At 37.5% G+C, this 24157-nt stretch overlaps 1 protein-coding gene across 1 annotated transcript; it reads right to left on the reverse strand.

Moving 5' to 3' along the window:
• Positions 1-265: 265 nt before the first annotated feature.
• Positions 266-18874, reverse strand: LOC141898637 (huntingtin-like). Its single transcript, XM_074784654.1, has 50 exons — positions 18762-18874; positions 18336-18477; positions 17853-18057; positions 17501-17640; positions 17147-17285; positions 16784-16925; positions 16178-16365; positions 15914-16103; positions 14979-15385; positions 14541-14823; positions 14180-14344; positions 13555-13751; positions 13326-13427; positions 13147-13247; positions 12803-13064; positions 12434-12603; positions 12187-12356; positions 11973-12105; positions 11680-11891; positions 11478-11593; positions 11207-11398; positions 10724-10938; positions 10329-10566; positions 10051-10255; positions 9696-9829; positions 9364-9603; positions 8957-9186; positions 8493-8635; positions 8015-8243; positions 7837-7936; positions 7574-7753; positions 7121-7374; positions 6907-7042; positions 6710-6829; positions 6077-6499; positions 5804-5981; positions 5656-5724; positions 5432-5572; positions 5074-5351; positions 4837-4991; positions 4683-4751; positions 4473-4593; positions 4162-4398; positions 3785-3940; positions 3504-3697; positions 3311-3422; positions 3010-3223; positions 2391-2686; positions 2022-2182; positions 266-1758 (listed from the first exon to the last, which is right to left on the reverse strand). Exons 2-50 carry the CDS (start codon positions 18452-18454, stop codon positions 1545-1547), a joined length of 9075 nt encoding a protein of 3024 aa, XP_074640755.1. The 5' UTR covers positions 18455-18477; positions 18762-18874; the 3' UTR covers positions 266-1544.
• Between the last annotated feature and the right edge of the window lie 5283 nt (positions 18875-24157).

Consider the following 24157-nt stretch of genomic DNA (forward strand, 5'->3'; position numbering starts at 1 on the left):
ATAAATGTTCTTTAAAAAAATTTGATTCTATTACAACTTTGAACTATCTATAACTGATCTTCGCAGGGTTTTGCCTGAAAGTGGATAGATGTGTATTAAAGATCGTGACATAACGATGCCTCTTAAATGCATCTAGTTGGCTTCATTTAAAAAGATCTGTCATAAGCGCTCCCTCGTAAGTGAACTAGATCTGCCAAAGTTTCCGATGGAGAATTTAACGCTTTGAATCCAGCAATGATGAGACTGATTTCACGTACATGTGCGCAGATTATTTATTTCAATATTTGTAAATTGCTTTTAACACGGATACATACAATAATATTCGTATACCATTATATATACATTCAGTATACATGTCTGTACATAATTGAACATTGATACAATATTTCAAAATTGCGGTTGTTAAGTACCTGTACCTACGAGTGAAGCAAGCAATATGAGAATCGATAAGCTATCACAGATATAAGCACCACATTGCTCAAACTATGATTTATTTCAATCTGCTGGTAACTCTCGGCTTCTCTCCAAACACTCCAAGCCCCGGCTCTCCAAACACTCCAAGCCCCGCCTCCCAAGTCCGATACAAGAAAACACAATCATAGAACATGTGATCATTTATACACAACAAAACAATGTGACTATTCACTACATAATAACCAGTATTAAATCATATATTCATTTCATGATTTTCCAGGAGATTCTATTTCCTTGAACTCCCTTCATTAATGCATAAGTCGATATGCAGAAACCATTCAACAAGAACTAATCTATCTCAGTATGTTTAAATGCCATACACTGATCAGTATGCCCACTACAGTATGACATGGTATTCAACTGGCAAAAAGGGCAATCAGAAAGAACTGCAATATCTTTCAAAAGGACGCTAACAATTCTGACCGTGGCACTGACGACATGGTCTTTAACTTCTTCAGTTCCGTTCATTTTTCATCAAATCATATCTTCTAGCCATTCTACATATAAAGTATAGTAAACACTCTAAGTACAGATAATAATTCATCCATTGAGTTGACAAACAATCATACATCCAATCAATGTCATAAGATGGTCATGTTAAAGAAACAACAAAAATTCTGTACTTCGTAACGTGTAAGCAGTATTTTGTTGGTCCATGGGAAAATCACAGAAAAATGATGAAATAGTTGAGCATTTAATGTGCAAACATCAAACCATACATAATCTATATACTGGAACATGTAAATTAATAAATAAATAACATAATTTTCTCACAAAATGGTTACTGACATCAAACAAACCATGAGTTATTTCATCTCATCATACGGCAAGCGAATAACCAAGACAGATGAAATAAGTTATATGCTATTCTAAAATATATCCATTCAAAAAAATGCATTCTCAGTTTGGAATATCAAGAATTAAATTTGAGTCTTTAACAATTGAATGAACGGTACAGCGACATCATTAGGGCATTATTTACACTAATATTCATAAAATACCATTGATAACTGTGCGTTTTCAACCGGTTCGACCTCCCGTTGATATAAGAGATGAATATTCACTGATTATCATTGTTTGATAGAATCGCGTCTGACGTTATGTAGACAGTCCATCAGATCACTGTACGGAGTATCGGGTAATGCTACAGTTTGGAATGTCTGTAAAAACGCGCGTCGTTGAGTCTCATCTGTCAACTGACCGCGGAAATCTAGCGCCGAAAGACAAAACAATCTACGATCGACGGCATCGAGACGTCCCATACGTTCAACTATATGCGGTAATCTAATCATTCAATCATCAAGGAATGATAAATAAAAACCGTCCGATTTACCTGATATTTCTAATTGTAGTAGTTTTCAACGAAAATTAGAGTAATTTAACATAAAAAATAATAGTTTAATTGAAAATGAACTAGAAATTATTTCAAGAGTATTTTGATATTTTTGGGAGTAGAAACTACTCTCAAATAGTCGCATGCAAGTCTGATAAGAGGAAATTTTAAAATGGTATTTGTTGCAATCAATATGATTGAAATAAAAGGATACAGTGCCCTCAGCCATTGGTTCGTAGATGAACTGATGAAGAAACAAGTAAAACTCCAAACAGCCATCGAGATAGGGGTACGCTGAGTGAAATTAGACAACGATAGCATCACCCAGTCTCTTACTAATGTATGCTGACGCTGAGAATGTAATGTATTAAACACCTAAAATAATTAAAGAATTTATAATCAGTAATTGCCAGTGATATAACAATAGAAAAAGAAGGTCACACTTAACTCTTAACTCACAATTACAGAACTGGATCCTGATCATTTCATTATTCTACTAACGGCATTTGCCATCAAAAGAAGCTAACATAAATATTTCCTACATTACATTACCACCGGTGATCATTCTAGAAGATGATTTTACCTGAAATACAACTTTAGCCATCAGCTGCGGATGCGGTTGTTGATTTGATAAGAATTCACCGATCACTTTATTCATGATATCTTGCGGCGGAAAGAAATCAGTGAGGAATGTTGGTAGAATACGCGTGATGACCTGAGCTTCATGCGGGAATCCTTTACGTATTCGATCGAATAGAACCGTCACACGTTCCATAGCTGCGATTAGTGATTCCGGATCGGGAATCATCTTCGTATTTCCATTCTGATAATCGGGTTCGGACATGAGAACTACGGGACTCCACTGATCGTTGCCTTTCCCTAAAACATCAATGATTAAATGCTAATGAATCACTCTAAGTTAACATAGGCCTTCAGTGTATGTCCGGGGTACAAAGCAAAACATTGTGTGACAGAATTTAGAAAATTGGGTCGAAGAAAATTGATACCCTGTTTTCATTTCTGCTGAGCTTAAAGTTGACCCAGCCAGCCGCCTATTATACCCTGTACATTAGTCTTTTGAAAATAGCTTTAGATACCATGACTTTTTCTACAAACTCGGGTAATTTTGAAGTCGATTCCATAATTTTACATTTTCAATTCCTTTACCTTCCATTAGTGCTATTAACTCTGTAGATATTTACCTGAGTACATGCATGTAAGTAATAGACCTAAAGCTGACATCATTCTTTGCGGACTCGGTAAACAGATTCTATCAACGCTCAGTTTGATAAGAGTATCGGCATCTTGAATACCGAGTACGTCTGACAATAGTAACCTCTCTAAACCACGCATTAGAGCTAAATACAGACATAACGGTAAATTCTCATCGGATGAGGAAGCTGCTGATATTGCATACTGAAATATATACATTTAACATAATCATTTAATATTAGAAAATCAATCGCGGATACTAAAATACAGTTTCATGCGATCATTTCAAACCTGTAAAACCCTGACTGTAAAATCAGAATCTTTGAATTCATCTTGGAAATTCTCAACCAAGTAGAAAGCAGTGGACCACAAAACCATCATGTGCTGCTGACTTCCAATAATACTAGATTTCACAAATGATTAAAAATACTTAATTAGATGTGTCTAGATGAATATTAACACTAGTTATTAATGAAGTACTGACCTCGTAGTGCTGCCAAGCTGTTTAAGAATGTATTCAGTAAGATGAGGCACCAATGATTTATTGATGTCTGAAACACTGGTACCTCCCTCTAATATATATAAACTTCCATATAAGGCTCCAATTCGAGTAGGCAAGTGAGTACTGCGCAGAGCTGATTCAATAATCTTTATTATACGATCTGTTGTCATTTGTTCCTATAATCAAAAATATCTAATTGTAATGTTCGAATATTGCGATTAGGTGTTTTTTCAGGATTACCGGTAAATGAAAATATTTACAACAGTTCCAACTACGGCAGCAGCTTTACACAAAGCAACGATCAGATATTGGTTACTGAGTTCATCCTCCAACGGATGAAGTCTTTGAACTTCGAGAAGCGTGTCTAAAATCATCTCAAACTGCTGACGATCAGTGAATAAATCCGATAAGGCCAACATCTATAAAACATCGAACAAATATTATACAAACAACTGTTCAGTAGAAATCACTTAGAAAAACTGATAGATAAATTCTTCGTTCATTGATAATGATTTACAGTGGAAAACCGAAATTCGGACTTTTAAATGAATTTTAACGTTTCTGTATATTTAACTCTTCATCCGCGACTCATTGCGAAGTTTAACCTTGTCATCAAAAACTATTTTCCTGAAACACTTACCGATTTCAGAACCTCATTTAACTGCATCAACGGTGTTTTTGGATTCGCATTCGGTGCTAATAACTGTTGGTAAAGTTCCATGAGAAACTGTAAACAGGAATGGATATCGAGACCGCTGATTGATGAAGAGCGTTCTTTCATTAGAGTCGGACTCGGAGGAGAACCTTCAACGCTGTCATCCTCGTCGAAACTGACGTCTAACATTCCAACCAACGACCAAATAGATTCAACTGATAACTACGAGACAAACAAACAGTTAGTAAAAACAGTTGAAATGCACACGAAATGTAATGTAAGTAAAGTAAGATTACCTGACCCAGTCCGAAACCTTCGTATCCTATATCTCGGTCTATATTATTGTCAAATAGATATTTCAGTTTCTCCGAAGCGTGTCCCATTTGAAGGTACGGGTGATGCGTAATAATATCCGACCTTAAACAGATAAAGCAGCAATATTTCAGTTTATCAGTTAACCATCAGAATATAGGGACACAGTTTTAGGGCATTTCAGGGACTCGTACCTTTGACGACTTAATGTATAGATTTCTCTTTCCACCATCCCTCGAATAATTGCCAGTTTCTTTCCACATCTGAAATCATTTTGATAAATTTCCCTCATCGATGTTTTCTAATGCGTAGAGTACTGATGTCTATAGGCAGTAAATGAATAGTTACCTCGTATATAGAAATGCTAATGGTTTATCTCTGGGTCTGTGCTCGAATAGACTGTTACACGGATTACCGGAATTAGGAGTCATAGTCGACTGTACGAGTAACGCCGTAATACCACGAATAGCGAGTACAACGCACTGAGTTCTCTCAATCTCTTCCTACAATTCATCACTCAACATTTAGCATACATTAAATACCGGTAACACGAAGTCTGAAGCCGAGTATCCGTTCAAATACTACCTCGACTGATAGACGTATCTCCTCTTCGCCGTAGTGGACAGGATTTATCACCCCTAATAAACACATCCACGTTTCCTCGAACTGTTGCCGATTCACCCATCCGAGCGTATTAATACGATAAATAAACTCGCGCAGAACTTCTTTCTCTTGCAGGTAATCTAACGGCAGAGGAGGCAATGCGGTTTTCGAGTCAGGATCAGGGGTAGGTAACCAACCCATACGCCATACGAGCGGAGGAACCCGAGCGTAACAGTTGACCAGCGGTAGTCGAGCTAAACCTATACATATAATAAACACTGGTCAGATACAGGCAGTAGATTAAATACTTATACGAGTAAAAATTCAAACTATACTTTACCAATAATACAATTTCTCAGTGGAGACACCATGAACTGCGGTATTTTATTTTCTCGATGTCTTCCTTCCGTAGATAGATGTACTTTCAAACACTGTACGAGTTCTGATATTTGTCCGCAAGCGTGCAATAAGTAATCCGAATCTAGAAAAAAAAACCGCTTAACTTGAGACGTCGATTCAACTAAACGAGTGAAACGAATATGCGAAATTCTTTCGATTAGCTACCATCAGTTTGATCATCCTGACTATCCTGACGATTGATTATAACAAGTTTCTCGGTAGGAATTACCAACACTGTATAAGAAATACAATAGACATTACAGTTATCTGTTTCAATTACAGCTACTTTTGTGTTTGAGAAATAATAATTCACCTGATGTTAGTAATTGATGTACAGCGTTTATAGCTGAACAAACCCAAGTATTATATTCGGGTTGACTCAATAGTGAAGATAGTTGTGTATTCTGTAGAACTAATGACAGACATTGTATTGATGTCTGAATCCTGTCCGATGATACAAGTTGGTCGTGCAATAACTTCCAATGTACCAACTGAAATTTACAGCACATTTACAGCATAGTTTTAGAAAATTCCAGAGATTTCGTTGCTATCAGTTCTCGAAATCGATGAAATGATTTATGCATACCTCTAATGATAAAACGGAGAATCTGACGATGTCTTTTGCCGGTTCTGGTTTAATCTCTGCCTCCGAGAACAACAAAGACAACGAGATGAGATACCGAACAAGCGCGCTCAGAATATGAAACAGCGTTTCTTCGCATGACGTTTCGCAGAACACGTCCTCCATTTTCTCGCGATATCTCAGTTTACGTGAGCTGATATGATCTCGATACGTGATAACCTGATGAGGGTTCGGTATCAGGTTCACGTGTGTATTGATACGTCGAAACATCGTCAGTTTCGTCGCCTTTAACAATGGATCCATGTATTGTTCTATCGAGACGGCTTGTTGGAATGAAGTAGCGCTGTCTCGTGATTTATTAATCGTTATCAGTGATTTATGGACACCCAGTGCAACGCAAGACTCCAAAATAGACAAATTAAACTCCTGAAATATAAACAATACACGTTTTGGATAAAAACATCTATACAGCTCTAAGAATATACAGTAGCTTCACCCAATACAGACTTTTGACTTTTGCCGAAAATGAAAATATTTTCTTATTTCTAAACTTGTTTTTCCAATTGTTAACTCGGACTTCACCAGTTTGCCCGAGTTGGGCGAGGTTTACTGTATGTACATGTTCGAGGTTTTTACCTTGACAGTAATTATTTGATGAATGTCATTATAATCCAATCTTTGAAGTAACATTGCGCATTCTCGAGGTCGCGGAGCGCTGCTGAAACATTGTTCCTTCGTTATAGACATAAACCATTCCTGAAGGGTTACATCATATATAAGTGTAATCCATGAACGGTATTCATACAACCAGTATTCAAAACTGAAATACTTACCCTGTTTAGGACGATATCGTTTGTACTGGATTGTGTAAGTACGAGAGGATGTGTTTTGTCAGCGGACAGAGTATTTTTACTCTCAGGACATAAAAGATTTCTCATTTTTGTCAGCAGTGATGAAAGTCTCGGATGTCTTAAGGTAAATGAAGCAATATTTAAACAAACAGGTGTCTGAGCTTGAATATTCAATAACCCGTACAATGATAAATACCTGATAACTAAACCATTAGACTTCATGAATTGTAGAAGTTTCTCTATATCCTCTAACGGTAGTTGATTATTACTATCCTCAACTTTTTCAGCGAGCAGCATTTCAACTCTTCGACACGCGATCGTATCACAGATTCTCGCTACAGCCATGTGTTGAGTATGTAAGAATTTATCGATGAGTAACGTGAGCAGCGTTCCGCTCTGACTCAGGTGAATCGCTTCTAAACATTGTAACGTTTTCTTCACCATCGACGGCTGAAAATACCGAAAATACATACGATCTTAGTTCTATAGCCAATCTAACAACTTAAGACTAGATCTTCATGGAATTTCAGAATCAATCAAAATCAGTTTAGATAGATATTTGCCTAAATAAGGAAAGGAACCGCATTTTCTTTACAACGGTTTCTAAGAAGTTAAAAAATGGTCCGGAAACAACCAGAGAGGAACATACCCGGCCGAGGTTCTCACATCTCGAGTGTATAGCCTGAATGAATAATCCACTCGCTGCTGAATTTCTGTGAATAGCGCTGATGAAATCTTGCACCGGAGGTTCGTAAGCCTGAGTTATTAAATCACCGACATGATTTATAATCACCCAAATCATATGCTCCGCATCAGTCAAATTCTCACACTGAAAATAACACAATCAGTTCGTGAAAATTTCATTTGATCAATTTCTCATCTTACACATCATAGCGGACCCTAAACCCTTACCACATAATCACAAAACAGCATCAGTCCACCTCTACGTACGACTTCTTGAGAACAGCTCAATGTACCGGGTTTCGACGGTTCTGCAGGTGGATTTGAATGACTGAAACAAAACAGACACGTCTGTCAACTGTGAACGATCATATATGCATTTGAACAGTGAATTATTTAGTTGAATTACCTCGGACTGGACATCATATATTTCTGTGGAGTTTGCATGACTCGACTCCACCATTCCTGTTTATCGTAGTTTAACAGTATCAATATATTACACCACTGTAACGTGAATGTAGGGTATTTTTCGGACAGCAATAAGAAATATTCATTGATCTGTTCGATGCTGTAGAACGAACACGTCGTCTTCTGACGAATAATACGCATCGTCGCCGTGGCAACACGTCGAAATTGACCTGCAAAAATCAAATAGGTAAGACTTAGATTGAAATTGTTTGATTTTATGCATGATCTAACAATCTTAACAAATTCTCCTGACTTCCCCCCGATTTTTAGCTCTTTTATAAAAATTCCTTGATTTTTTCCCCAATTTCCAGGTAAGCGGCCACCCTGAAGTGACTGTCAGTTCATGAGCGAAAAACCCACAAAGTTATATTACATGATTGTGGTATTTTGCTAATTCTTTTGATATATTGATTACAAACCTGATTGAAACATGTGAGTCATATAGAGTAATAGATGTGATAACTGTTGCCGTAGGAACATACTGTGTGCCTGTCCCGATAACAAGCAAGTGCATAAACGACTGAGTTCAGATGACACAGCACCAATCACCTGCATCAATAATCTATCAATCAAATAAACAACTATTAGTGAAATCAGAAAATGTTAAAATGTCATTTAAATTGAATAAATAGATTTTGTTTCAAAAGTTTATAAATCTTTTGTCTATTTTCATCCCCCTCAACTGTCTGAGCTACAATCAGAGCATTAATAACAGGTTTGAGGTTTCTTATCATTTGAGAGGACAGAGAAAACAAACATTCGACTGATAGACTCAGTGACCACCAGGATTCGAACCCATGAACCCTGGATTGAGAAGACTACTGACCACTCAGACCCTGAGTATCTATATGTATTCAATATCGCTATAGTGAATGAATCTAACCTGGCGAGTAAATCCTCTGGTTGTTGACTAGAATCCGACTGTGTTTGAGATTGACAGTCAGTTTGATCACGTCGTCCCATGTGAACATCAACCGTACACGAATACAGTTTCACCGATAAATTCAACTCTTGTAAACGTGATAAAACCGTCTCTTCTTTAGACTGAGATATCAATACTCTTAATATACTCAATACCATACATAACCATTTCTCCAATTGATTCACGCACGACTAGAAAATAAAAATCATTCTCAATTCAATCGAAATCATTCTAGAACGACTGATTTTAAATTCCGATATCCGGAACAAAATCTTAGGAACAAAATCGATAATTTTGAAAGATAAGTTAATTACCGAGCACACATTCAAAATTTTGTTGTGGGTGTTTAATGTTTAAGCAAAACTTACCAAATCATACGGATCAGAGAAAAGAATTTTGAGTATAACATCGACAGGTCTGAAAACACTTGGTGCAACTGATTCGAATAAACGATGTAAAACATCCAACGCGAGTTGACTGTCGATGTTTATTTGTTGTTTCGAGAGCATCGGTAAAATGACGTCGGTGACTTGACGCGAAAGTCTCTTCCATTTGTCTTCACTTTCTCTGTGACACTGATTCAATACGATAATCACTAATTCCAGAACCTTCAAACAATCATAACAACATTCATTTTATTGTTTCAAACTCGTCGACCAGAATGATAAAGCGGGTTCGATTATTACAAACGGAGACCGACCTGATAGTAATGTATGAGTCGAAGTAACATCGAAACGACGACTTCCCTTTGTGTATCTAAATCTTTACCGGCGTCGATTTTATTCGTTCTCATAATGAACAGATCGTGAACAATCGGTTGAAGAGCGGGAATCGCTAAAAAACATACAACAAATTACTAACCCTATCACCAACCTGTGGAGAAGATAATTACATTGCAGTGCGGTGTATCAGGGATTTACAGCTATATAACCTCTAAGCGCAATGCGCAGTATTGTTATGGTAAGCGGATGATACATTTTATAGTGGGGGGTACACGCATTAAACAGGGTTAATACAGTACAGAAAGTTGATGATTGCTGTTTGCTGCTGCTTACCGTGTGTTGTTGGTTGTTGACCACTGGCCATGATCCCGTCACAAAGTTGAATAACTTTAGGCATTCCGATGATTGTTTTCGAATGATAACGTTCGTAAGATAGTAGAATCAGAAAGTGGAATATATGCGGGATCAGACTGTCCGAATTTCGGATCTGACCTTCTTCGATATACTCGAACTGCTTGATTACGAATCCGATGAAAATCTAGAAATATAAATCTTCGTGATGAGAAAGTTGTCTACAAAATGAGCGCCTCGTGGGAAGTGCCTCTTCTTACCTGATCAGAATCGAGTAAACAGTAATTAACGCGTAGTTGCACTAATTGAGCCAGTAAATCTAACACTTGTTCCTGTAATTCTAGCGAACTCGTAATCGTGTACTGTTTCAATGCTTTAATAACGAGTGGTTCGAACAGACGGATGTACGACGCTATCGAATTCTTATCCGTTTTACTGCCAGGTTTCAATATCGCCGGAACTTTACGCTCAGCACGCTTACGAAGCCAACCAATTAAACTGATGAAAGTAGACAAATAATATAAAGGGTGTAAAGGAAGGTTAACCTAGCAGGGTGGCCAATCTATAGACTTCATTACATCATTATATAACCAGCTGCCTGGTGAACATCTCCAGCCATATAAAATTGATATGTTGGTGATGATTTACTACTTACGTTCCGGTATCGTCCTGGTCGACGGATGTTTTGATATTGCACCCGGCTAATGATTGCGTAAACTGTGTGTAAGGCGTCGTAAAACAACTGTGATACAATCCCGGTTTCATATTCGACGATAGATGTCCCGGTTTTATCGGTTTTCGTGTCAGCACTGCCATCTGTTGGTCGTCCCACTGACTAGCGAGATTCGTACCGAATAAAGACTTCAACAACTAAAATAGAAATTACATCATCAATAAATTGCGATGATTTAAAAGCAGAGCAATGAATTCCGACAAGTTTCATTGAACTAGTGGTTTATTCATGCAGTGAGTGTAGATTTTTTAGAAAATAGTGCCATATAAGAAATAGAATTAATCATTATCATTCATTCATTCAGAAGATGAATAAATGACTAGCTTTAAAGATACTTTAAGAACTTTTTTTTTCAACCTTAGCGTGGAATTGTTATATCATTGTTACAATAAATGTGGATAATACCTGCTGTACACAGAGTACTGTAGATATGGATTCTAATGTAAACGTCACTTTCAGGTAACTGAGGATTTCCTCAACATGGCGCCCGATTTCGGTAAGCGTACCGATCTCCAACAACTGCGAAAATACTCGTAAAACAGTCGCCAGAAAACTACCAAATTTATCCGACGATCCAACCTGCAGATCTAATGATATCTACAACACGAATTAATTATCACATTCAGTATTATATATCTAAACATTTCAATCATGACGTTCACACAAACACACATACCTTGTAATTCGAGTAAGCTCCTTTCAGGATATCATAAAGCTTCATATAATGAGGGTGGTTGTAAAATGTTCCGATTCCATCCTTTTTGTTCTTTTTGTCTTCTTTGTCATCTTTTTCTGTAATCGCACGATTAAATCGATAATAAGTTAATGGTTTACGCATAACCAAGTGAATCTAAACTGGGTGATCTCAGCGGTGATACCTGGTTTGCCTTTCTGTACCGGGCGACCCGGACGTTTCATCTCACCCGCCAGATGTTTACTGCTTTTACTTTTACCGGAGCCATCATCTTTACTTTTAGGTTTTATCTTAATCGGACTGAGAGTTGGATTCGGTAGTGAAGGTAGGGAGGGTTTAGAGGAGGGCGGTCCGGGTGATTGCTCATCAACTACGTGAGCGCAAACATTCAATACTCTGAAAATACATATGTATCGAGTGTATTCACTTAAACTATTCATCATCAATGAGAATCACTGAAATTACTCGGCGAAATACCTAATCAAATGTATAAGAAGTTTATCGGCTACATTAACGAGAGTTCTATCACCGAGCACGACCCAGTGGTTGTCACCATCAATATTAGTTTTTGTACTGTCATCCAGAGGAGTCAAACAGCGTAGAGCGGCCCCTAAATTCATAGATCGTCATTAGCAAGAGCTTTTTCAAAATTGTACGGTAAAAATCGAGATGCCACTAGGGCGAGGCTTACCAGAAAATAGATTACCAGACAAGAGCAGAATATCTTGGTGAGATGATATATCAAGTGATACCGATGACGACGTTAACAGAGAAATTATCATCGGCAAGTAACCGGTTCCACAGCAACTGATCTGTTCGTTTATACTCGTATTCATAGCACCTGACGTCAATGATGGCACACTACAAACGAAAGATCATTAGTTTAAATCTGAAACATCAGTTTGAAGATGATCTATCAATGGCTATTAATTCAGTACCTGGGTGCGTTCCCGATAAACGATCGAGTCGAGTATTTTCTCATCGACACATTAGATGGCGCTCTTTCTCTTACAGGCGTCGCTGTCATCGGTAAACAGCACCACGCCTCGCTGTAGCGGGTAGTCAGGTATTTTTGTGATAAATGACACAAAGCCCGACAGCAACCAAACTGTGAATGAAAATGATTATAACGGATTGAATTCCTGATAACAGGACAGAAAAAGAAGCACATAGAAGACAACGCTTGCCACAGAGACAATTACTCCAATTATCGCGTGGCCTTTCAGAATTCATTCACTGCCACATAGAAAATTAAACGCCCGTACAAGATCCAGGCCAAGATTTCAGTCTACTGTTATGAAACTTACTGTCATATATTTGGAGGTTGAACGAATCAGATTTTTCATGATTAAAGAAACCACTCTGGATAAATTCGCTTCGATAGTTGAGGAAAATTTCGAATATGGATTGAAATGAAATGGTTCGACGAGGCCATGAACGAGAGCTGGTGGAGATTGAGACCATTCCTCTAATACTGGATCCAAATATTTCTCCGTCTGCTCCTTGGCTATGGCTATAATCGGATCATATTGCGGACTGTGAACTGGATAGAACAGTTTAGGTACTAATCTGAAAAATCAATGATACATTGTGAATATGTTTTTATTTTCGGTATTTAGTAAAATCACTGAATAAAACATATCCTTCTCACTTGACAATAGATTGCGAAGCAGCATTGCGAACTCTAGCATCGTCATCTCCTAACAACTGCATTATAACGTGTTCTAACGTTCTCTCTTGAACTCCAATCACCTGAAATAGAAATAAATCATTCCCTAAGTATTACACAATACCTGAATAAATAATGTGAAATCAAAGAAAAACTCTTACACCAACAAAATGATTGTCCTCTTTGATCAGATTTGAGCATTTCCTCTCCAGGAAGAAAACCACTTTGAAATCTAAACGCGACAATAATTCCAACAATTCAACCTGAAAAACAGCGAAAAATAATATTCACAATCAATATTATTGTTACCGTATATTATGTAAACATTATCATCATTATTTATCAAACGAACGAACAAACGATATTTCAAATATAAGAATAGATACAAACCTTGACAAGCCAGTAGGGATTATCTTTGAGGGCGAGAAGCGATAGAACCATCGACAGACCGAATTCACAATGATTACTGTGTAGAATACTAGGTAAGCACGTATGTAAAGCAGTCATACCGAGACGAGTGGCGACTGATGAATCATCGCGTATTACTGACATTAACTGATTGACTATATGATGAATAGTCAGCGAACCTGTCAAATACATATGGCAGAATCCCAATGATTGTCAAATTCATGTAGCGGAATCTCAGTGATTGTCAAATACATATGGCAGAATCCCAATGATTGTCAAATTCATGTAGCGGAATCCCAATGATTGTCAAATGCATGTAGTATAATCCCAATGATTGTCAAATGCATGTAGAAGAATCTCAATGATTGTCAAATACATGTAGAAGAATCTCAGTGATAGTCAAATACATGTAGTATAATCCCAATGATTGTCAAATGCATGTAGAAGAATCTCAATGATTGTCAAATACATGTAGTAGAATCTCAGTGATTGTCAAATACATGTAGTAGAATCTCAATGATTGTCAAATACATGTAGTAGAATCTCAATGATTGTATGTTAAGAAACATGAGAGTTATGTTGTTAAATAGTTTAGCAAGAGACTTACTAGTTGTAACCTGATTCACCGATTTCAACCAAATGTCGTAATTGCCCTGGGATTCGAGCATGACAGCGTGTATGAGGTTCCCCAGCAGTAACGCCGTCAATCCTTTTAGTTGAGGATCACAATGATTTGCATAGAGCAATAAATCGGTTACTTCTTGGCAAGAATCTATAATGCGATGTTATACTTTTAATAATCAGTTTCTTCAGTAATGCAGGGAGCGATCATTATGTTGACGGACGACTTATCCAGTATTAGTTTACGAAGTATGAAACATCTTCGGAAATGCTAATTGTGACTCAAAAATTGAGACGACTTAAATAACGCAACAACTTTCTGAGTTTGACTGAATTGTGGCACTTACCATCATCGATATCAACGTGTAGTCGCTGGAAAAATGATTTCGGATAAAAACTGACGGCAGATGCCACGCAACCTAACGCTAATGCTTTCACGCTAACACGAACAGTTCGATCAGGCATCAATCCGAGTTTAAAACCAGTCAGTAAGAATCTACTCGTCAACAATCGCACGCAATAATTCACAGGAATCGTGTGAACATCGGAGAATTCACCGATCGACGAATCACGAATCGGAGTTTGAGTCGGCGACGTTTGACTCGACGCAGGAGTAGCGACATCTAGTGTCTGAAATGGAAAATATAAAATGCATGGCGAGTTCCAACATATCCTTATTTTCTTAGCCAAGATATCCTCAGAGGGGGCTGTTTCTCCTCGAGAGGTTCTTTGCGCCACTTGTCACCAACAAAAAGGAGGTTCCTGATTTTCCTAATATCACTTACCTCTAATTCATTTCCATTGATCATATCCTGACTGACTCCTTTTCTAAGTTGTGGTTTAGGTTGATGAGAAGGGCTGGATTTATCGGTAAGTGTATCAGCGCTGCTGCTCGCTGATAAACCTTCGCGAACCTCTCCTATTACTATATCGGAATACGTCGATTCTGACATGATGATACGATTCTCTTCATCACCTGGTAAATCTATAATCTCCGAACTATCCAATTCATCGTCCGCGTTGTTTTCGGAAATATCGGCGGCGGACTCCGAGGCGGCGTCGCCGAACACGTCATCGGCCATCACGGGACTCGAACGATCAGTCGATCCGGAACCGCTTTTATTGGACTGTCGATCGGCGTCGTCGTCGAGACCGGCGTCGTCACCGACAGACGGAACTCGACTCGATTGACCTGAAATAGCTTAAAACAATAAACAAACAGAACAAGCCGTCAGATTAAACTAATAAACACCAAGCAAAAACTAAACACTTTACTGAGCAAAACCATACTGGATGATTTAACAATATATTCCAAAAGTTTCCAAGTTTTGACTGAACTTCATCGACAGAGAAATGAAACAAAAAACAGTTTATGTTTGCAACTACCAGTAAATAAAAATAACTAAAGGCATCAGATTGATGGAATTTTTACTTTTTTTTTCACACCATTACAATTGGCTTCTTTTCACATTTTCGCAATGAAATGCACAATAGCTTAAGCGGATACTAATCACAATCTGGACATATTAGATATTTTAGCTCCATGGTATAGGGATGTATGGTATCAAAAGGGGAACGAAGCATTTTGACCGGACACTTCTTTTCATATTTTCAAATCAATCTGATTCCAATCATTGATTAAATCAAAGAAAATAAGCACATCGAAACCCTACAAATTGCGAATTAATTCTCAAATTTTTGTTGAAATTCCGTAACTTACTTAAACGCCTATTTTCATTGGTGCGCACATCATCCGGATATATACTCGTACAAATAATACTCCCTCTAGTGACTAGAACCTTCACTAAATCAGGTGGTGGCGTACGCAGGAGTTGTTGAAGAGTTTCCAACGAAGCAGTCACTACATTATGATCAGTATGTCCGCTGTAGTGAAGCAATAATTCATAGATCTACAAAATATCAATGAGGACACGGTGTGAAAGTCAATCAGGTTTAGAAAACTGCATTTTTCTTCAATTCTCACCTGAATAAATTGTACGGTACCAATCTTCAGTTCTTGTTCATCGGTCATAACCCCGAAGCTGCCTTTTAAACTGAGATCAGCCTTGTCAGCGGTGACCAGGTGTGGAATTAGATGCCGTAGTGTGAGAAACACGCCCAGTAATACATGTACGTGCACATTCTGATCAGTAACAACCGGTATCAACATATCTATAAAATATTCATTAATCTAAATCCTCTAGTATTTCCAGTAATGAAGACTCCCTCCAACTCGATCATGGTAAGCATGAATCAACCAGGTGGCGATAGTGTGCATTAGGGAAACGATGACATATTTCTTCTAAGATTCGATTAGAATTTATCCGTATGCTATGAATGACACATGAAAACCTCCAAATACCGGTATAAACCTTCAAAACCAAGGTAAAGTTTATCTAGAGACTGTGTGGATTCATCCAAGTTCTCAATTGTCTAATCTGTCTAATTTTTCTATGTGGGAGGCTAAAAATCTAGATGAAATGTAACTGAAAATGAGCTTAATTCTAATCAAGTTATCCCACTGCAAAGCAATACAAGTCGGATAGCTAGTCAGCATGGATAGGGTTGTCTGAAGATTCTGCTAACTTACCTAATAGTATATTCAACAGCCAGGAGAAGAACTGCATCGGTTTCCTCGTAAACTGACAGATAAGAGTTAATGAACTAGCCGCAGTTCGTCTCGTACACGCGGAGTTCGAACGCAGATTCGGTAGAAAAGCTTTCAGTAAAATCTACAAAAATTAACATCAGTTTAATCATCCTATAGCTGTTTACTTCAGGGTTCCTACAGATCAGTCATTTCAGGATTAAAGGAGTTTCGGGCATATTGCTCAAATTAAAGGAGTTTGAAGCCCTTTAAAAACATTTTCAGTTTAGGAATTTTCAAGGAATCGAGGTGTCATAGGGACCCTGTACTAAATAAATATGACAAAATGTCTTTAATATCACTGACCTTCACTTCTGAATCGTTAGTGAAACCCATCAAAACTGGACAAATACGTTGCATCGTAATCGCTAAAGTTTCCTGTACAGATTCTTCAGTTCGTCGACAGATTCTCGCTATACACGGCATCAGATTCACTACATACGGCCTATAACACAAATAATAATCATGAAACATTCTATGTTGTAACGATATTACGCTTAAGATGAAAAATAGAGTCCGAAAATTTTTCCTCGAGCTTGAAATTTATTCATCATTTCGACTATATGCTTCCTGAAAGTGACTATAAGGATACAGTTGAAATGTCAGATAAACAACCTTTATCAACTAGCAGCAAATCTACAGGAATTATCTGATAATTACCTGCATTTCTGAGGTCTAATTAAATGACACATATCCGCAAATCTCCACAAAGCAGCTCGCAGACTCCGTGATGGGCCATTCTTCTTTATCTCTTTATACAGTTCAACTTGAAGACGACCGAGATTAGTGTCTAACAAAGTCTAGAAATAAATCAAACCCAATCCATCAAATCAGTACGCCGAACCTTTTACTAGTTATTAACTCACCAGAGGAGACTTTTTCAAGCATTTTTTGAAAATAGGATAAATAGAGCCCAGTTTTATCTAGAACCTGGAGTTAACTGCAAAGTTGAAATTGGGGTATAAATTTGCCCAAGTAGTCTTAAGATATAAACGGTAAAATAGAGATGTACCTTGATAGTTCTATTCAAACATTCATCGGCAACCATACGAACGTCACTCTCTTTATCATCGCATAACATCAGAAACGTTTCCATCGCAATTCCGAGAAATTTCGGAAAATCTGCCAATGAACGTAGATTACTAGCGCATATACTATCAGCTACTACATTACAATTCAACGACTTCTCTTTCTTTCCTAAAGGTTGATCTTTTTTCCTGCAATATCAACGAATTATAAACAGTCATATCCAGAGAAGTAGAATAACTACACTCAAATCAAACGTGGAGTATAGATTAAAAACCCTCTCTGTACAGATTTATAAGTTTTAAAACCAAGAAATAAAAAATTACAAGGAACATCTAAGAATGATCTTAAGTGAGAGTTCAAAACGTTGTGTCATTACATCTGTTACATAGTTAAATATCCAGAGAATTTAACGTTGTAATCTGTATTAATGTAAGGTTGTCTGATATAGTTTAGTTACTGTACTTACTTGATATTAGAAGTAGTCGAACTACTGACTGGAATCTGAGGATCATCAGGTTGTTCTGTACCGGGCTGGAACACCTTCAAAGCCTCAAACGCCTTTACTAGTTTTTCCAAAGTAGCCATAATATCAGCGGTGAGTGCGCTCGCTGGATAAAGATTAGAATAGCTAACTTAATTACCTATCGTTCATCATCCTTGACCTTTTGCTTATACAACAACATTAACCCCTCAAACCTTCCCCAGTCTCTTACCCTTAAACATGTCATACCCTAATTAGATTGGAACTATTATGATAAATCTGAATGCAATAGGCCTAATATTAGTGTAGCAGGTGTGAAGGATTTAAACACAGACTAAGACAATTATTTGATAGAGTAAAATATTTAGCAATTTATCGTTCTTAAACATTGACACTTATTTGTGATCATACCTCGTCTAATGTAGCATCGCTTCAATAGTATTTCAAACTTGCTTTATTGATATTATAGCTCAGGATTGATAAACAAGCAATATATTCCTAAATTTTCAGGCGTACATCTTTTTGACATTTATAGGGTGGCAGCACTGTCCGGTGGATTAATTGAATTGAATTGGGTTCAAGTAAAACTATGGGTCAAAGTAGTGGCAGCACTGTCTGGTGGGTAAAGGTAAAATAGATGCGTATGCGGGCGGGCAGGCAAGCGCCGGATGGCCGAATTGACTGCTTCTTTGCCATTCTATCATGATAAAAAGGAAGCTTTCTTTTGCACTTGCCCCAGAAAAAATTCTCGAGAAATGCTCGTCGGCGTCAAATAAACAATGCTCATGACCCGCACGGAGAGACTCAGTGGCTCAGGTGGTTAAAGACATAACCTAAGGTTTTTCCAGTGATTCCGGGTTCGAATCTTTATTTTCCCTTTGGACTTTTTCAATTTTGTTTGGTTTATAATTTCCCGTGGGTTTCTTCATCAAACTTTGATGTTAAACTGCGAGTTTTTTTTTCCAGTCTGAGCATAACCCAGGATCAGTGACTTAGCGCTGCATTTCTTAATTTTGTTGAGATAATGAAATGCTCACCAGGGTACCAAGCATAACTTGTTTCAGAAAAACTGAGAAAACTGGCTTGTCATGTCGTCAAAGTACAGGAGGCTGAGTGTGAAAATCACATCTTTATGTTACATGCGGTGCATTTTGGTTGTTCGAAACACAACTTTTAGAATAACCCTCGTGAACCACGTGTTGCCTCCTTTGCAAAGAGGTCAATAAAAAGCAAAATGGCGTAAAACCAAAAATGGTTTTATCATTATTTTTACACAGTACAATTTTTCGAAATCTTTATTTAACGTTATTTCTGTATTGAACGCTTCAACTGGCTTGCTATGCTGTCAAAGTACCAGGAGAAGAGGCTGAATGTGAAAATCACATCATTACATTAAGCGCCGCAATTTGGTTCGATTGATCACAAAGTTTAGACTTACCCTCGCAAACCACACGTTGCCACCTTTCCAAAATGAACTCAAGAAAAACAAAATGATGTAAAATCAATAAAACTATCATCGCAATTTTTTGCACATTACAATTTTTCGAAATTTTTCGTTAACAATGAAATAAATGAAGAAGTTTATGAGTGAGTCAATTTGGCTTAACAACATTCCGATATACATTTGACCGGCTGAAATATCATCCAGCACTATCATGTAGCGTAGTATAAATGCTGCATTTGGTGTTTCAAACAGAATAAAAGCTACGATAACCATCGCAATCATACGTGTTGCTTTGACTACAGATTGCCGGCTGCCCTTTTGGTTCGTTGTCTGCCCCATATCACGTCGACGGAAATATTTGATGAGAAAAACCAAAAGGATTAAATTGATTACGATAAGACATGTGAACGGTACAATGAAGGTGAATACGACTATTGATATTATGTGAACGAGTCCTGTCATAAGACCATATGTATGGTAATACGACTGATGAAAAACATGAGCGCAAGACATTTTGTGATAAGCTTTCTTGTACATAAATATGTAGAAACTTCCACAAGTAACAATGACATACAACATAATTGTGACACATCTCAAATATTTTTTCGTAAGCCATAGTCCTGATTTCAGTGGGAAGTAGACCGCGAGCAGTCGCTCAAGACCTAGAAATACTATCAACCAGTTTCTAACAACCATGAAAATATGTCGACAGGGAAACATTAACGCATCAACCTCCGGTAGATAGCTCTTCCAATTTCTGTACTTGTAATATTCTCCGAATCGCCAATATCCCAACAGCACTCCGCTTTGCAATGGCATCGAGACAAGTAGAAACAAAGCATCGACGATGGAGAGCATTTTTAAAAGGTAGTAACCAGAATTGAACGGCAATTTTTGCAAAACGCAATGGGAAACCACGTTCAAAACGAATCCGACAAACTGTATCGGTAAACCTACAATTGTCTCGTATATCATTGCATACTGTGTCGAATCGTGAATTCTACAGTCGTGGTAAGGATCGACAGTCGTCGTGATGGTTAAAGTTGTATTCATGGTAGCAATTTCAAACGTAGCTGTACGCCTTGCATATATTTTTCATCCAAACAGCACTGTTCTTTTTACTCTTCTCAATCTCCAAATCTCCCTATATATTCAGAAACGCATATCATTTCAGTTCGTAAATCCATAAAGCTTGAACAACGAACCAATTTCTATGTGTAGGGAAAACTACATTTGCATGCATTGAACGTGTCTTGCAATGACAACCAGGAAAGTGAAAGCATCGACTATGAAGTCATTAACATGGTGAGACTGATGGAATATGGGATTCAAAGGATGAAGAAACGATTTGACTCCCATTCTTCTATTATTTTTCTGGAATCTGATCAGTCAACATTTTACATTCTGTATTTCGAACCCCGTCGAATATCATGTGTCAAATATACATACGACCAAGCTGACTGAGTTGTAAATTATGTCATGGAAAGTGGGACAATCATCACAATTTTATTCTACATACAATTAAAAAGTACTCAGAAATACTGTAGTTTGCGGCCTCTCATCAAGCTAAAATGATTCAGATTGCGAGCAGTCCGAAATATACCTGATAAATTGAATTATTCTAGTCATTCTAGATTTACAAAACTAAGTTTGTCGTATAATCATCACGTGTTTTATTTAAGGAGCTGTACCGTAATTACCGCCGATCATCACCCAACAGATATTCCTACTGTGGCATGCGTGTAATACGTTAGTTCTCATATTGACCGCTAATGTTGTATATAGAGACAGCACCTAACGGTCGATATTTGACACAATTGTTATACCTACTGTGGCATGCGAGTAATACTTAGTTCGCACTTTTACCGCTAATGTTTTATAGAGGGGCAGCACGTGAGAGTTGATATCTGACATTGTCGGGTCTGTTTCACATGTATAATTCCGAACTTTCGATATACTTAAGTTATTTACAATATTCTATTCTCCTTTTGACAATTTACAACCTAATCGTGATTGGTTTTTGTATCGTGAAAAAACAGAAGAGCAGCAAATAGTATTTACAAATAAGTTTTGCATCGCTGCTGAGGAACGCAATGACCATAACGCTTTCACCACATTAATGGTAGTCAATCTGATAGTCAATTTATTCTAAGTTCTTGCGCTCAAGGGCTGAATCGCAGGAATCTCATGTTGGTTTTCGCAAAACCGATGTCTCGTTCACTTGGACGATGATTTTTCACCGCTCAATTTCGGACCATTCCGTCATTGCAGCGGCCAGCAATGAACGTTAACAATCAGTCATAGCGTTGCTTATTCATCCATTGATACAATTGGATTGTTTTTGTCTTGAATAGCCTTCAAATATGGACACCTTACTTTTTGTCGCGAGGATTTATGAAGGGGTGAAAAACACTAGAAATACAGTAGAGCTCAGTTTTTGTGAGGCAGGGCAGCAGAAAGCCATAATTCTATCATCGTTAACCGTACGTCATATAACGAGCTGTGCATTTTTGCTAGCAGAGGTCAGAACAGCAAAAATGGCGCGAACAACCAGTTGATATGGCTATTTCAAAAAAGAATTCGTTATGACTTTTCATTAAGTAAAATTTTCGTAATCATCATCATTTTTTGCACATTACAATTTTTCGAAATTTTTCGTTAACGATGAAATAAATGAAGAAGTTTATGAGTGAGTCAATCTGGCTGAACACCATGCCGATATACTTTTGACCGGCTAAAATATCCTTATCACCCTGCCCATATATATAACGCAGTATAAATGTTGCATTTGGCGTTTCAAACAGAATAAAAGCGACGATAACCATCGCAATCATACGCGTTGCCTTGACTACTGATTGTCGACTGCCCTTTTGGTTCGTTGTCTGCCCCATGTCACGTCGACGGAAATATTTGATGAGAAAAACCAAAAGGATTGAATTGTTTACGATAAGGAAAGTGAAAGGTAAAATAAAACCGAATATGACAATTCCCATCAGGTGGGCGATTCCTACCATGAGATCATATCTATGGTAAATCGACTGATGGAAAACATAAGCGCAAGACAATTTCACATTAATTTTCTTGTACAAAAATACGTAGAAACTTCCACAAGTTACAGTAACATACAACATAATTGTGACACATCTCAAATATTTTTTCGTAAGCCATAGTCCTGATTTCAGTGGGAAGTAGACCGCGAGCAGTCGCTCAAGACCTAGAAATACTATCAACCAGTTTCTAACAACCATGAAAATATGTTGACCAGGAAACATTAACGCATCAACCTCCGGTAGATAACTCTTCCAATTTCTGTACTTGTAATATTCCCCGAATTGCCAATACCCCAACAGAACTCCGCATTGCAATGGCATCGAAACGAGTAGAAACAAAGCATCGACGATGGAGAGCATTTTCAGAAGATAGTAACCAGAATTGAACGGCAATTTTCGCAATACACAATACGAAACCACGTTCAAAACGAATCCGACAAACTGTATCGGTAAACCTATAATTGTCTCGTAAAACATCGCATACTCTGTCGATCTTTTTATTTTACAGTCGTGGTAAGGATCGACAGTCGAGCTGATGGTTAAAGTTGTATTCATGGTAGCAATTTCAAACGTAATTGTACGATATAGTGCGTATTCCACCAAACAGCAGTTCTTCACTCTACTCCGCCATTTATATCAGTATATATATACGTATAGATGTTCGGAAACGTAGATTATTTCACAATGATATAACATCCATAGATAGAATAGTGAATGAAGCTCAGAGAAAACTACTTTTCATGAGCTTCTTACAATCGGGTTAAATCATTTGTACGAAATATTTGACTTGTACTATTATAATCATCAGTTTATGTGCATTTATATATTTTTTTGATCACCGTCAAATGTCACTGTTATTTTTCTAATTGTAATTGCTTTTGATGCCCTTCGTACCTTAGCATGTATTTATTTTGTATATCCTATTGACTTTGTTTAATAAAATTTATTTGTACTACTACTCAATATTTGAGTCAACCCACGTCATTTATGTGTCTCCTAATCGTCGTAAATCATTTCCATCTTGAAACTCGCTCAAACAATTAGTCCAGTGCAAGCCTGGCTGTATACTGAGACCCCAAGCTGGAAAATGAAAAAAAAACTCCAGGAACAACTAGAAATTATGTTCAAATGACGTCGCAATTCGTGGTAAAAAATATCATTGCCTTTTGGTGGATGGTTAATTCAATTAATCGTTACACGTGTTTCCGTTCCCTCAAAAACGATGATTGTTCTCAGTATTTCAGAGATAGTTCTCAGTATTCAGGACCAGACAAAAAAAAAAATTTTGTAGTAGCCTAGTTTCTATAACACTA

This window comes from Tubulanus polymorphus, chromosome 2, assembly GCF_964204645.1.
Source record: "Tubulanus polymorphus chromosome 2, tnTubPoly1.2, whole genome shotgun sequence".
In the NCBI taxonomy this organism is placed as follows: domain Eukaryota; kingdom Metazoa; phylum Nemertea; class Palaeonemertea; order Tubulaniformes; family Tubulanidae; genus Tubulanus; species Tubulanus polymorphus.